The sequence below is a fragment of the Lontra canadensis genome, unplaced genomic scaffold (genome assembly GCF_010015895.1).
Source record: "Lontra canadensis isolate GAN:19392208 unplaced genomic scaffold, GSC_riverotter_1.0 scaffold50, whole genome shotgun sequence".
Lineage (NCBI taxonomy): Eukaryota > Metazoa > Chordata > Mammalia > Carnivora > Mustelidae > Lontra > Lontra canadensis.
Genome location: NW_022631044.1, coordinates 1,129,785 through 1,145,965, shown reverse-complemented (window position 1 = coordinate 1,145,965; position 16,181 = coordinate 1,129,785). Strand labels below are relative to the sequence as shown.

At 35.8% G+C, this 16,181-nt stretch overlaps 1 protein-coding gene across 4 annotated transcripts in view; it reads right to left on the bottom strand.

The window, feature by feature from the left end:
- Positions 1-16,181, bottom strand: part of EXOC6B (exocyst complex component 6B) — a 607,587-nt gene that overhangs the window by 254,037 nt on the left and 337,369 nt on the right. For all 4 annotated transcript variants that reach the window (XM_032873651.1, XM_032873652.1, XM_032873653.1 and 1 more), the window contains one exon: positions 13,803-13,937. In XM_032873651.1, the coding sequence (XP_032729542.1) occupies positions 13,803-13,937 (135 nt within the window). The remainder of the gene's footprint in view (positions 1-13,802; positions 13,938-16,181) is intronic.

Genomic DNA, 16,181 nt, shown 5'->3' with positions numbered 1-16,181 from the left:
TTTCCTACATTTGTTCAAAACCATATTCACTCTCGGGGTCTTATTCCTGCTCATCCCTTCCAAGACTCCAAGAACCTCCCTTCCTATAATAACCTCTCTACAGCCCCCACTCTCCTCACTTTGCTTAAAGTAAGTATGCTGAAGTTTCAGCTTCATGCTATAAATATTCCCACTAGCTACTATCCTACCTCTCTCATGTCTCTGCCATCAAGGACATTCAGATTGGTATATGCCGATGTTTCCTGAAATTTGTTCCAAGGAACACCAGACCTGGAAAATGCTAACACAACAGCACAAGAGTTCCAAGATCAAGTAAGTTTGAGAAATCCTATTTAAGAGAATCATGATGTACACTAGCATATAAAAGGCTGTAGGAGAAGTATCATGGGACTACGTTCCAAGAAAAATATTTTCAGGACAAACAGATCTACCTGAACCAGGGCAATTGAGATTCCAATGCTAACCATCTGTCAACATGGTTTGGTCCACAGTAACCCGTAACTTCATGCTACAACGTACAATATTTATTTTTCAGTCTGATCTTACTTGGACTCTGTTAAATCCTCTCCTAGAACTCTATTTTCCTTTGACTTTCACAACATAGTTTTCTCCTGGTTTTACTTTTACTTTTCTGGCCTGTAATGCTCTCAATTTCACTGGGTGATTACATCAACTTCTAGAGCTTATACTATCTCTATCCAAACCTACCCTTGTTAAAGACCCATATATCTTTTTTATGTATATATTTATTCTTTTTCTTAGAGAGTGAGAGCTCGAGTGGAGGGAGGTGAGGTGGGCAGAGGGAGTGAGAGAGAGAATCTTAAGCTGGCTCCCAACTCAGCACGGAGTCCTACATGGGGCTCAGTTTCAGGAGTTGAACCAAAATCAAGAGTCGGATGCTTAACTAACTGAGCCATCCAGGTGGCCCAAAGACCCTTTAAGTCTGATTATTCCTGGGCATCATGACCCATAGAAAATTTAAACACAGTGACTCCAACACTAGATGAATCACAATCCCCACTCGTCACCTGCCTAGTTCAGTCCAAGGCAGAGATCTACACAGATATTGGATTCATTCTTTCCTTTATACTCAGTCACTGTGTCCTGTACATTCTAATTCCTAAATTTCTGACTCCAATCTTCCTCTCCATTTTCATCATTTTAGTGGCTGCATAATTTGTCAATGTACTTACATACTATAATTATAGGCACTGACTATATTTATAAGAACCATGTTTCAACAAGCATTTTTGTGGTTAGATAGTTACCTACTTGTATGATAATCTAATACTGTCCTTGAATTCCCATTTTACTGAGTTTTCTTTTCATTAATAGACATTATTCTTACAAATTAAGACTTAAAGAAAAACTGAGCAGAAAATACAGAGTATTCACGTATTCTGCCGCACATATTCCCCTCCCACTGTTTACCCTATATTAAAACTTCATTAGTCGGGTACATCTGTTACAACTCATGAACAAGCATTGATATTTTATTATTAACTAAAATCTATAGTTTGCATTGGGGTTTGGTCTTAGCGTGAAACAGTTCTATGGGTACTGACAAATGTATAATGTCATATATTCACCATTATAGTATCCTAGAAATAGCTTCCCTGTCCTACAAATCCACTTAGTTCTATCTACTCGTTCCTCCTTTGCTCATCCCCCAAATCCTGGCAATGTCCGACCTTTTTACTTTCTCCATAACTTTGCCTTTTCCAAAATGTCATATACCTGGAATCTTGCAGCATGTAGATTTCCAGATTGACTTCTTTTCCTTAGCAATGTACATTTAAACTTCCTCCATGTCTTTTCATAGCTTGATAGTCCTTTCCTTTTCATCACTGAATAATACTCCATTGTCTGAATGTATCATAGTTTGTTTATCCGTTCACTTATAGGAGGACATGTTGGTAGTTTCCAAGTTTGGCCAATTATAACACATCTGCTCTAAACATTTATGTGTAAGGTTTTGTATGGCTTAAGTTTTCAACTCACTTGGATAATATGAAAGAGCATGACTGGTGGATTGTGTGATAAGACTATCTATGTTCAGACTTGAAAGAAACTGATAAACTGTCTTCCAAAATAGCATTATCATTTTGCATTAGCACCAACAATGAATGAGAGTTGTTGCTGATCCAGCATTTGGTGTTGTCAGTGTTTTGGATTTTAGCCATTGTAACAGTGTGCAGTGGCATCTCACTGTAGTTTTAATTTACAATTCTCTCTCCATTCCTTAATGAGGTGTCTGTTCAGATCTTTTGCCTGTTTTTAAATTGGGTTGTTTTCTTATTGTTGAGTTTTACCAATTCTTTGTATATTTTGGATAAGTCTTTATTACTCTGTTTTGCAAATACTTTTTCCCTACCTATGGCACATCTTTGCATTCTCTTCATGATTGTCTTTCTAAGAGAACAAGTTTTTCATATTAATAAAGTCCAACTTAGCAATATTTCCCTTGATGGATCATGGTTTTGGTGATGCATCCAAAAAGTCAGAGCCATACCCAATGTAACGAGATTTTTCCTTTTTCCCATATTCTATAAGTTTTATAGTTTTGTGTTCTACATGTAAGTCTATGATCCATTTTGAATTAATTCTGGGGAACAGTAATATCTGTAATAAGATCTGTAAGATCTGTAATAAAAGTAAAAGTCTAATAAGTGTAATAATCTGTCTAGACTATTTTCACATTTTGCATGTGGATGTCCAGTTGTTCCAACACCATTTACTAAAAAGACTTTCCTTTCTCCATTAAATTTACTTTACTTGCTATTAACATTCAGTTGACTATATTAGTGTGGGTCTATTTCTGGGCCCCTTATTCTGTTCCTTTGATCTATTATCTATTCTTTTGCCAATAGCACATAGTCTTGATCACTGTTGCTTTATAGTTAAGTCTTGAAGTCAGGCACTGTTAGTCCTGTCAGTCCTCTAACTGACAAGTTACTAGTCTAACTGACAAGTAGCTAGTTAGAGGACTAGTTGAAGAAAGTTGAAGAATAACAGGACTAACAGTCCTCTAACACTGTTCTTCTTCAATATAGTGTTGGCTATTCTGGGTGTTTTGCCTCCTCATACATACTTCAGAATCAATTTGTCAATATTCACAAAATGACCAGCGGGGATTTGGATTGAAGTTGCATTGAATTTATAAATGCATTTGAGAAAAACTGGTATCTTGATAAATTTTAAGTCTTCCTATACATGAATATGGAACGTATTTCCATTTATTTAGATCTTTTTCTTTGACTTCTTTTCATCAGAATTTTACAAATTTACTCACATAGATCTTGTTTATTTGCTAATTTTATACCCATTTCTCTTTTTTGATGTTAATGTAAATGGTCCTGATGGTTTCCTTTGCTGTGCTGTTACAATAAGAAAGTATATGACTTCTGTATATTAATCTTGTATCCTGAGCCTTGCTATATGCACTTATTACTTCCAGTAGTCTTTTTGTTAAATTTTTCATATTTTCTCCCTTTTTCCCTCACCTCTCAGCCTCTGGAAACAACTCTTCTACTCTCTTGTTTCTATGAGTTCAACTATTTTCTTAGATTCCACATATAAGGGATACCATGCAGTTTTGCCATTCTCTGTCTGGTATATTTCATTTAGCAGAATGCCTTATAGGTTTATCCATGTTGTTGCAAATGACAGAATTTCCTTCTAAGATTGGATGATATTCCATTGTGTATATGATGTGTGTGTGTGTGTGTGCATATATAATTTCTTTATTCATCCACTGATGAACACTTAGGTTGTTTACATATTGTAAATAATGCTGGAATGAACACAGAAGTATAGATAAGTCTTCAAGATGATGATTTCAATTTCTCTGGACACACACCCAGAAATTATATATGGATTGCTGGATGATAAGATGCCTCTATTTTTACTTTCTTGAGGAATCTCCAAATTGTCTTCCACAGAAGTTGTAACCAGTTTATATGCCCACCAACAGTATAAGAGTTCCCTTTTCTCCACACTTTTATCAGCATTTATCTTTTGTCTTATTAAAAAGTATGAGATATTTCACTGTGGTTTTGATTTGCATTTCCTTGATGGTTAGTGATGCTGAACACCTTTGCATGTATCTGTTCGCCATTTGTATGTCTTCTTTGGAAAAATGTCTATTCACATCCTTTGCTCAGTTTTTACTTGGGTTATTTGGGGTTTTTGCTATTGATATGTATGAGTTCCTTGTATAATCTGGATATTAAACCGTTATGGGGATATGTGGTTTGCACATATTTTCTTACATTCCATCAGTTGCCTTTTCATTTTGTTGATGGTTTCCTTTGCTGTGCAGAAAAGCGGTAGCTTGATATAGTCCCATTTGTTCATACTTGCCTTTGTTACCTTTGCTTTGGTGTCAAATACAAAAAAAATCAAGGTCAAGATTAATGTCAAACAGCTTACCCACTATGTTTTCTTCTATGTTTTATGGTTCAGTCTTAGGTTCAAGTCTTTGAGTTGATTTTGGTGGATGATGTAAGATAGAGGTCTGATTTCATTCTTTTGTATATGGCTGTCCAGTTTTCCCAATACCATTTATTGAAGAGACTATCCTATCCCCATTTTGTGCATTCTTAGCTCCTTTGCTGTAAATGAACTGAGCATGTGTGCATTTACTTCTGGGCTCTCTGTTCTGTTCCATTGATCCATGTGTTTGTTTTTATGTCAATACCCATACTGTTTTGATTATTGTAGGTTTGTAATAAAATTTGACATCAGCAAGCATGATGCCTCTGGTTTTGTTCTTTCTCAAGATTACTTCAGCTTTTCACAGTCCCATAGAGTCCCATTCAATCTTTAATATTGTTTTTTTTCTATTTCTGCAAAAAATACTAATGGTATTTTAATAGAGATTGCATTGAATCTGTAAATTACTTTGAGTAGAATGGACATTTTAATAACATTAATTCTTTCAAAACCACGAACATGGACTACCTTTCTATTTACTTGTGTCTTCTTCAATTACTTTCAACAGGCCTAGTGTTTTCTGTTTTAGAAGGCTACTAATTATTGATTCAATTTCTTCAATAGATATAAAGCTATTCAGATTATCTATTTCTCCTTGTGTGACTTTTCGTAAACTATGTCTTTCAGTGAATTGATTCAATTCATGTCAGTTACCAAACTGTGGGTATAGAGTTGTTCACAATAGCCCTATTAATTATTCTTTTAATGTTCATGGAATCAGTAGTGATAGTTCCTCTTTCATTTATGATATTAATAATTTGAGTCTTCTCTCTTTTATTTTTGGTCAGCTTGGCTCAAGGTTTATCAATTTTATTGATCTATGAACCAGCCTTTGGTTTCATTATCTCTTTTGATTTTCTATATCAAAACTATTCATTTCTGTTCTAATTTTTATTCTTTTCTTTTGATTACTTTGGATTTGATTTGCTCTTCTTTTTCTACCTTCTTAAAATAGCTGAGATTATTGATTTTAGAAATTTCTTCCTTTCTGGGGTGGCTGGGTGGCTCAGTCAGTTAAGCATCTGCCATTCCCGCTCAGGGAATGATCCCAGGATCCTGGGACCGAGTCCCAGGTCAGGCTCCCTGCTCAGGGGGGAGTCTGCTTCTCCCTCTTTCTCTGCCTCTGCAGCCTACTTGTGTGCTCTCTCCCCCTCAGGTAAAAAAATAAATCTTTAAAAAAAAAGATATTTCTTCTTTATATAAAATTAATGCTATAAATTCCTTTCCAAGCACTGCTTTACGTGATGCCACAAATTCTGATAAGTTGAATTTATTTTCAATTAGTTCAAAATACTTTTTAAAAATCACTTATTTATTTATTTATTTATTTATTTACTTGAGAGAGAGAGAGAGAGAATGAAAGCAAGCACAAGCAGGGGAGAGCAGGCAGAGGGAGAAGCAGGCTCCCCACTGAGCAAGGAATCTGATATGGGACTCCATCCCAGGACCTGGAGATCATGACTTGAGCTGAAGGCAGACACTTAACCAACAGAGCCATCCAGACACCCCTCATTTGAAATACTTTTTTTAAAAAAAATATTTTATTTATTTATTTGACAGAGAGAGAGAGATCACAAGTAGGCAGAAAGGCAGGCAGAGAGAGAGGAGGAAGCAGGCTACCTGCTGAGCAGAGAGCCTGATGTGGGGCTCAATTCCAGGACCCTGGGATCATAACCTGAGCCGAAGACAGAGGCTTTAACCCAATGAGCCACGCAGGCACCCCTTGAAATACTTTTTAATTTCTCTTTAAGACCTTTTATTTGATCGACATGTTATTTTGAAGTGTGTTGGTTAATCTCCAAATATTCTGGGATTTTAAAGCTATCTGTTATTTATTGGCACAGTTTAATTCCATGTGGAGAGAGCAAGTTTTATATAATTTCTATTCTTTAAATTAAAAATAGAGCTTCCCTATGACCCTGCAATTGCACTACTGGGTATTTACCCCAAAGATACAGATGTAGTGAAAAGAAGGGCCATCTGTACCCCAATGTTTATAGCAGCAATGGCCACGGTTGCCAAACTGTGGAAAGAACCAAGATGCCCTTCAACGGACGAATGGATAACGAAGATGTGGTCCATATACACTATGGAGTATTATGCCTCCATCAGAAAGGATGAATACCCAACTTTTGTAACAACATGGACGGGACTGGAAGAGATTATGCTGAGTGAAATAAGTCAAGCAGAGAGAGTCAATTATCATATGGTTTCACTTATTTGTGGAACATGACAAATAGCATAGAGGACATGGGGAGTTAGGAGAAGGGAGTTGGGGGAAATTGGAAGGGGAGGTGAACCATGAGAGACTATGGACTCTGAAAAACAATCTGAAGGGTTTGAAGAGGTGGGGGGGTGGTGGGAGGTTGGGGGAACCAGGTGGTGGGTATTAGAGAGGGCACAGATTGCATGGAGCACTGGGTGTGGTACAAAAACAATGAATACTGTTATGTTGAAAATAAATTTTTAAAAAAATGATAAAAAAAGAGATAGCAAAATTTTAAAAGAAATTACACATAAAAAAAATTTCTATTCTTTAAAATTTGTAAAGATGTGTTTATTAGCCAGAATACGGCCTGTTTAGGTGAATCCTCTTATGAGCTTGAGAGGAATGTGTATTCCACTGTTGCTGGATGAACTATTCTACAAATGTCAATTTGATCTAGTTGATTAATACTACAATTCAGTTCAACTACATCCTTTCTGATATTCTGCCTGCTGGATCTGTCAATTACTGACAGATGGGTTTACCAAGATATCTTAGCAGGAAGAGTATTTATATAAAATACCATTTTAGTATCTTTTAAATACTCATGTATTTTTTTCTCATTTGATCTACTAAAGAAGTTGACAATTGTAAACAATTTTCTACTACTAATCATCCTTGTATTCTTAATGTTACTTTTATTTCTACTTTTTATGTCCTTCTAGATTATGTTTAATAGTCTATTATTTGAGATTTTTAACTTCAGTATTTAAATTTAATTGTTCAAATTATTCCTTGTGGCTTCTCTGTTTTTTAAATCATTATATTGACTTTGTACAAATGAACTGAGACAGTTCCCCTTTTTTTAACTCTACAATCTGGAATAGTTTAAGTTATAGAGAAATTATCTGCTTCATAAAGACCGAAATAAATTCACTGATAAAATCATATGGATCTTGCCCAAATTTTAGAAGTCTTTAATAACTTTTTAATTTCTTTCATAGTTATTAGTTAATTTTCTATGTCATCATGAATCATTTATCACAATTTTCTTATCGATTCTCAAATTTATTAGCACAGTTACACAAAGTATTCTAGGAATTTAATTTCCTCTGATTATGAATCTCAAGTGATTGTGATTTATTTATTCCTTCCTTTCTTCTTTCTCTTCTTTCTTCTCTTCCTTCTACCTTTCTTTCAATTCTTCCTTCTTTTTCATTAGGCAAGATAAAAATTATTTTTTAAAATGCAATATATCCAGAGAAAGACAAATACCGTATGATTTCCTCACATGTGGAATTTAAAAGACAGAACAGATGAACATAGGGGAAGAAAAAGAAAAGTAAAATAAGACAAAAACAGACAGGGAGGCAAACCATAAGAGACTCCTAACTACAGGAAACAAACTGAAGGTTGCTGGAGAGGAGGTGGGTGGGGGGCTGGCATAACTGTGTGATGGGCATTAAGGAGGGCACTTGATGGAATGAGCACTGGGTGTTGTATGCAACTGATGAATCATTAAATTCTACCTCTGAGACTAATAATATAGTATATATTAATTAAATTGAATTTAAATTAAAAATCTAATTTTCAAAATGCAACATATCCTTGCTTGAAGTCTCTCAAACATTTTAGAAGGATAAAATCTAAATTACCTATTAATACAAAACAAAGTGCTCTACAAGTTGGCATGTAACTACTTCTCTATCTCATTGCTACCCTTATTCTCCACTGAATATGTCTGGTTTTATTATATTCTTTCATCTTTTTTTAATGATTTTATTTATCTATTTGAGAGAGAGAGAAAGAGAGTACGAGCAGGAGGCAGGGAGAGAGAGAGAAGCAGACTCCACGATGAGCAGGGAGCCCGATGTGGCACTTGATCCCAAGACCCCAGGACCTGAGCCCCAGGACCTAAACGACTGAGCCATCCCAGCACCCCTTATTCTTTCATATTTATAAATGAAACTGTCTCTCTTAAAAATGTCCCTTACCCTGTCCTCAGCTTTTCTCTATCTGGACACCTTCTGCTGGTCCCAAGACCCACCATGTTGTGCTCTTTCTGAGAAGTCCTCCCTGAAGGTCTCAAAGCTGAGATAAATATCCTCATCTTCTGTGGAGTTCTCCTCTTCTTCTAGACCTAGAAATGTTGATTTCCCTTGGAGCCTAATCCTCTCACCTTTTCTCTATCTTCAATTCCCAGAAGAAAGCCAGCCTCACAGCATTAAATACCATCTTTATAGAGATGAATTCTATATTTTTTTATTTCCAGCTATGACTTTGCCCTGTCCATTTAATATCTCTATGCAGACAACTACTCAATACCTGAAGCACAATGTGTCCAAAATGGAAGGCTTGACCCCACTGCCTCTCCCCAAGTCTGTTATTCTCTCCCCGCTCCCCATATTACAGAACAACGACACTACTCATCCAGTTTGTTTAGTTCAAAATCTTGGAGTTATCCTTGCCTCCACTCTTTCTCTTATTACCCCATCCCCAGTCTAGCAGTAAAACTTGACCTCTCTACCTTCAACAATATTTCTTACCACTTTCATCCTACCACAGTTGTCCAACAAAGCATTATCTCCTACCTAGATTATGCCAATAACATTCCAATTAATGACTCCTCTTCTTCCACACTTACTGACCTATAGCATATTTATTCTCCACACAGCAACCATTGTTACCCATTAATATGTAAGCCAGATTATTACCACCACTCCCAATTTTCTAATGGCCTCATGTTTCAATTCAGAATAAAATCCCAAGTATTAACTGTGGCCTACAAGGCCAGAAAATATCTGACTCCTGACTATCTCATTTCGTGCCACTTCTACCTCCAATGATAGATACATCACTGCCACACTAAATCCCTTGTTATTCCTTGAACACACCAATGCCTACTCTTGTAATATTCCCTCAAATTGGAAAGCTTATCTCTTGGAAATCCAAATGATTCTATTTCTCATTTCATTCAGGTCATTTATTTTTCTTCTAAGTTCTTGTCATTACCTGAGATTAAATGAGATTCATCCCTAGAACAATATAAACTCTGTAAAGTCAGGAGACTTGTTTATGACATACATACCTACAGTAGGTGCTTCATAAAAACTTGTAGAATCGATGAGGGATTGAATGTATTTATGGTGTTATCCTAGTACTTTTCACATGGTTCTTTATAGAAGTTACAGTGTCTGTCCTCCCTGCAGATTATAAACTCTAAATCCAATGACTAAATCTACCCAAGAACCTACCAGATTGTTACATAGTAGGTACACAAACAACATTTGTGATGGAGTAAATTAACAAATAACCTCATTCTATTTTGTAAGAGAGTAAGGAAATTCTTATGAACAAGGAAAGCTAAGAATGCCAGCTTAATTATGTCACATATGGCAGAAACAAGAGGCAATTCTGCAGGAAAATACCTTGAAGACCTTCTGATTATTTTTGCCCCTTCTTTTAGCATAAAGGTTTCCATCTGCGAGGGAAAGTTTTCTGGAAACAGTAGCTTAGGAAAATACACAACATGTAGCTGTTATAATTGCCATGTTTATACTGAGTTCTGGGGTAGTTGGTCTGAAACAGTCCTGGTAAAAATAAACTTTCAGTGTGTTTCAAGCAATCAGCGTTTCCAATAAGCACTTGTCAACATGACCTTTAGTGGTCTCCAGAACCTCTCCTTTACTAAGTATTTAACTGGCTACTCAACTCCTATGGCTTCCTGTCTGCCTTTAATTTTCCCTCAGCAATTTTACTGCTGGAGCAACAGCAAACTGCACAAGCCATCCTTTGGGAGGAATTCCAACCATAATTTGAAAAGCTCTTGAAATAAGAAAATTGCAGTGGGTTAAGGGAAGAGTAGCATAGTCCCCATATGAGAGACCAGTATAAATGAACTTCACGTTTTAACTCCCTAAATTCCTCTTTTCTGGTGAACATTAAACTACGGTCCCTCCCACATTTTCTTTCCTGGAGAAGTTTTGGCTTTCACAGTAAATCAAGTGCAAATATTTTTTGATGAAACTATTGCCCATGCTCCACAATAATAATAATATTTAGTAGTAATTGTAATTCTTATTAAACTGTCTAAGGTAATCCTAAAGTTCTTAAAGCTCTTATCATGCTCATTCCTGGGTTGTCTTTATTAGACAAATCTCTTCTTCACTAGAAGTGTTTCAATATTAATATAACAAGACATTGTTGAAAAGATTACAAGTAATGATACCAATATAATACAACATATAATAAAATTTTTTTTAGGTAATTTGAAACGAACCAACCATGGTGACATCATGAAGGTATATCTCACCTAGCAGCTGACCTAATCACATATGAACATAAAGAATATTTTGTGAACCTCTCATTTTTTTTTCAGCTTTATTGAGGTATAATTGAAAACACAATTATATTTAAAATGTCCACAGGGACACCTGGGTGGCTCAGTCAGTTAAGTACCTGCCTCTGGCTCAGGTCATCCTCCCAGGGTCCTGGGATCAAGTCACACATTGGGCTCCTTGCTCAGCAGGGAGCCTGCTTCTTTCTCCCTGCTTATGCTCAGTCTCTCTAACAAATAAATAAAACTTTTAAAAAAATAAAAATTTTAAAATGTGCATTATGGTTATTTGAGATATATATATGTATATATGTATATATATAATGAAAGGATTCTCATCATCTAGTTATTAATATTAATTACCTTGCATACTTTTTTTGGTGAGAACACTTAAGTTATATTCTCTTAGAAAATCTCAATTATACACCATGGTATTATCAACTATAATTATCACGTTTTACATCAGATCATCAAATCTTACTCATCTTATAGTTGAAGTTTGTACCCCTTTACCAATTTCTATTTCCCCTATCCTCCAGGCCCTGGCAACTATTTTTCTCTGTTTCTGTGAGCTTGACTTTTTTCCCCCCCTTAAAGATTCCACATATATGTGATACCATGCAGTATTTGTCCCTCTCTGGTTTATTTCACTTAGTGTAATACCCTCAAAGTCCATCCATATTGTCACAAATGGCAGAATTTCCTTATTTTTCTTGCTTGAATAATATTCCACTGTGTATATATACCACATTTCCTTGACCCATTCATCTGCTGATATACACTTTATTTGTTTGCGTATCTTGGCTATTGTGAATAATGATGCAATAAATATGGAAGGATAGATATCTCTTCAAGATGATGATTTTTATTTCTTTGGGTATATGGTAGTTCTGTTTGTAATTTCGTGGCTAATCTCCATACTGTTTTCCATAGAGACTGTACCAGTTAACAGACCCAGGTACAGCACACAAGGGTTTCCTTTTTCCTAACAGCTTTGCAAGCATTTTTTCTCTCTTGTCTTTTTGATGATAGCTACTCTAACACGTATGAGGTGATATCTCATTATAGTTTTCATTTGTACCTCCTCTATGATTAGTGTGGTAAACATCTTTTCATGTACCTGTTGGCCATTTGTATGTCTTCTTCAGAAAATGTCTATTCAGTACCTCTGCCCTCTTTGGATTATCTGGGTTTTTGCTGTTGAGTTGTCTGAGTCATTTATACATTTTGGATAGTAACGCCTCATCAGATATATGACTTGGAAATATGTTCTCTCATTAACATCAGTTGCTTTTGTGTTTTGTTGATGGGTTTCCTTTGTTTCAAAGAAGCTTTTTATATTAATGTAGTCATACTTATTTTTTCTTTTGTTGCCTTTACTTTGGTATTAAATCAAAAACTCAATGCCAACACCAGTGCCAAGGAGTTTACCCACTGTTTTTTCTTCTAGAAGTTTTATAATTTCAGATCTTACATTCAAATCTTTAGGCTATTTTGAGATGATTTTTTTGTACAGTGTAAAAATGGGGGTACAGTTTCATTCTTTTGCATGTGGTTGTCCATTTATTGAAGAAACTATTCTTTTCTCATTGTGAATTCTTGTGTATATACTCTGTTGTAAATTATGTGACCATATATACAACATGGGTTCTGGACTCTCTGCTCTGTTCCACTGATCTATGCATATGTGTTTATGCTAATACCATACTACTTTGATTACTATAGCTTTATAATACAATTTGAAATCAGGAAGTATGATGCTTTCAGTTTTTTCTTCTTTCTGAAGATTGCTTTGGCTACATGTAGGTTCCTTTTCATTTCATTTCTTATAACAGAAAAAGAGAAGATCTTACTAATAGTTTTTATCTCATAAAATATGATAAGCAGTTATGAATCAAATTTGATTTCTTGTCTTAAAATCTCCTTTCAAGGGAAGGTGCCAATAAATAGGGAAAGAGGATAAAAGGATGGTAAAAAGTAGACACCAGTGGACGTAAATCATGATTTCAACTCACAACTTTATACCTCATTAATATCAACCTCCAGATTTCAAAAGGATGAAAAAGATTTGATCAAAACTAAAATAACCAAATAGTAACAATAATAACAAAACCCCAAAACATACAGGTTGGCCTTTATGTCAGAATCTACCACTGTAGTGTTGTAGATGTTACCTTATTACTTTTTCTGCTTAATATTAATTCAAAACTAAGATGGCAATATAAGGGAGTTTCGTAAGGCTCTTTTAAATTAAGTCATTTACTCTCCAGAGACTCTCTATCAATCCATCTTTTGTCCACAATAGTGTCATTTTTCCCAATTTAATCAAAATCTAGATCAAAACTATGTTGGCACCTTGCAAAAGGATTATAAAATTGCTGACTACAATAGTAAGGGGAAGAAATTCCTCATTAAAAAGTAAGTTGAAAAAAATTGGACACAGAGAACAGCTAATTTTTTAAATTTAATTGATGTTGATTTCAGCTATAACCACTATTCTCTAGACCACACTTAAGATGGGAGCCATTTGAGGAAATAGCCCTTTTCAAGTACAAAATACAAGAAGATTTAGCAGACAGAGTTATAGACATTTTTAAGTTTAAACATATAGAAATTAGCACTGGTATTTGTTCTTCTAAGGAAATCATAAGCACTTATCCTCAAAACCATGTTAGGAATCACACTACTGTGAATCTTGGGAGAAACAAAGACTCCTAGGTTGAATGCCCCAGACTATGCGCAGCAGAAGCCCTAGGGCCTTCTCACCTTAAAGGTTGTGGTGCCGTAGAGCTTGGTGGTGTGGACGGTCTCTGGAAGCACATTAGTGATGTTGGTGATGAATTCTTCCAAGTACTTACAGGATTTCTCCAAGTGCGTTGTATTGATGATAATCTGGACAAGCTAGAAAATAACAAGCACATGTAAGAGTCATTTGACTAATCACCCCACGACAAATGGCTCAGTATGAATCAGCTGGTAGAAGAAAAAAGAGGCAGAGAGACAGGGCCCATCTGTATTCTACAGAGGGCTTGTCAGAGCATGGGCTTAGGTTATACTTCCTCTACATAGCTTTCCCTGGCTCCCAAAGCATCCTGTATTCCCCCTACTATATAGGAGCACTTGTCACTCTCTTTTAAAACATATGTCTTCTTCTGTTTAAGAGACTAGACTAAGAACAAAAACTGCTAGTGTTTGCACAGTGCCTGGCAATAAATAATTGCCAAATGAGTTAAATAACACAAACTCCTGCAGAAAGAACAAAAATAACTGAAATCACAAGAAGTTTCAAAACTAGGCATAATGAACAGTGAGATGTTGGAATAGGCTGCAGGATATTAACAAACTGCATTAGCTTATGGAAGAAATAACATGGGCATTACGGTCAGAGAAACCAGCGAATTAACTGCTTACAAATTATTAATCTTAACTTCTCTTAAGTATTTCTTTATCTGTAAACTGTTAATAGTAATTTCTAACTCACACGGTTATTTTGAGGATTCAATATCCTTTTGTTACTACTACTTTCCTTTTCTAACAAGAGAGAGCCTTAAAAACAACAGTGCTGATAAGATTAAAAAGTCATCTATGAATAACTTTGAGAGGAGGATGAAAAAGAATGACTCTTATTGTCAGGATATCATTAAAGTCTATAAAGTAGTTCACAATTCATTTTCTTACATTGTCTTCCCAGCAACCTGGAAAACTAAGTTAAGTGGGCATAATTATTGCTTCCGTTTTACTAAACAGAAACCAAAATGAAATGATTTTCTCTAGATCACAGAACCAAAATGGAATTAGGACTCAATCCAAGTCTTCTACCTCAAATTATGGACTCATCAAAACAACCTGTGGTAAAGTCTTTTGGCATAAACACAAAATGGCAGCTCTGGAGTGTTGCACACTTAGGTACATGAGGCTGAACTATCACATTCTGGGTCTGCCATCAACTAGACCTCTCCATACTTTGATTCTACTCCATGTAGAAAACAAATTTAAATTTTAAAAAAGGAGGGGTACCAAACCACTTATTTCAACTATGAAAACTATTTCCCAGATTCTAAAAGAAATACAAAGTGAAAATGAAATAGAACCTTCTTTTTTATTTCCCTTTCCTACATCTTTAGCTTCTTATTTCCACAAGAACATGTCTGGTGGTGGGGTTGTGGCAGACAGGGGGAGTTTGGGAGTATAAGGCTATGGATGAACTTAGGTCCTCCTCTAGTCCAGTCAGAGAGGGAGCCAGGAGAAAGTGGATAGATGACAAAAAGGGAAACTGGAAGTGAACATGTAGGTTGGGGGTAAAGATTTTATTTATTTATATGACAGACAGAGATCACAAGCAGGCAGAGAAGCAGGCAGAGAGAGAGAAGGAAGCAGGCTCCCTGCTGAGCAGAGAGCCCGATGCGGGGCTCTATCCCAGGACCCTGAGATCATGACCTGAGCTGAAGGCAGAGGCTTTAACCCACTGAGCCACCCAGGCGCCCCATAGGTGGGGGGTAATACACATTTTACAATCAAATGGTGCTTCAAAATAATGCTTAAAACTTGAAATTATACCTCAGTAGAAGTCACTGTATTACACTGTAGAATATTAAACAAAAATATTAATAGGATTATGATAATAAAGTATACCCTTCTCTCCCCAGCAGCAAACCAGCACAGGACTAAAGCACACTGTTCATTCTCCAAAAAATACATGTCAAATCGTAATGACAATGCTCTAGTAATAGACTGGACTAAGGGAAAAGGTACCTTCTATTCCCCAAGGACTGGCCAGAAAATGTCTACTTTTGAAACATGAGGACAAAGGGCAGAAACCCAGAGACACAGTTCCCCCACCACAAAAAACGTTAGGGCAACAATAGGACTAAATCTTTGTATTATTTCCCACAATTCATATTCAAGTTTATATTCCTTACTAAGCCCCTTCCCTTCATTCTATGGTTTGAATTGGAAGACTCTTGAGTTTTGGACACAGATACTCTCTCTTTCTACAAAATTACCCAAAACATCAGACTTTTAACTGTAGAGTGCTCTAGGAAAAACACCTAACCAAAATAAGCAACTCATCACCCTCTTCCTTTCAACATGTTTCTCCCTCAAAGAAAGAGTAAAATCATTTGAAAAATTTAAATCGTCTAAATT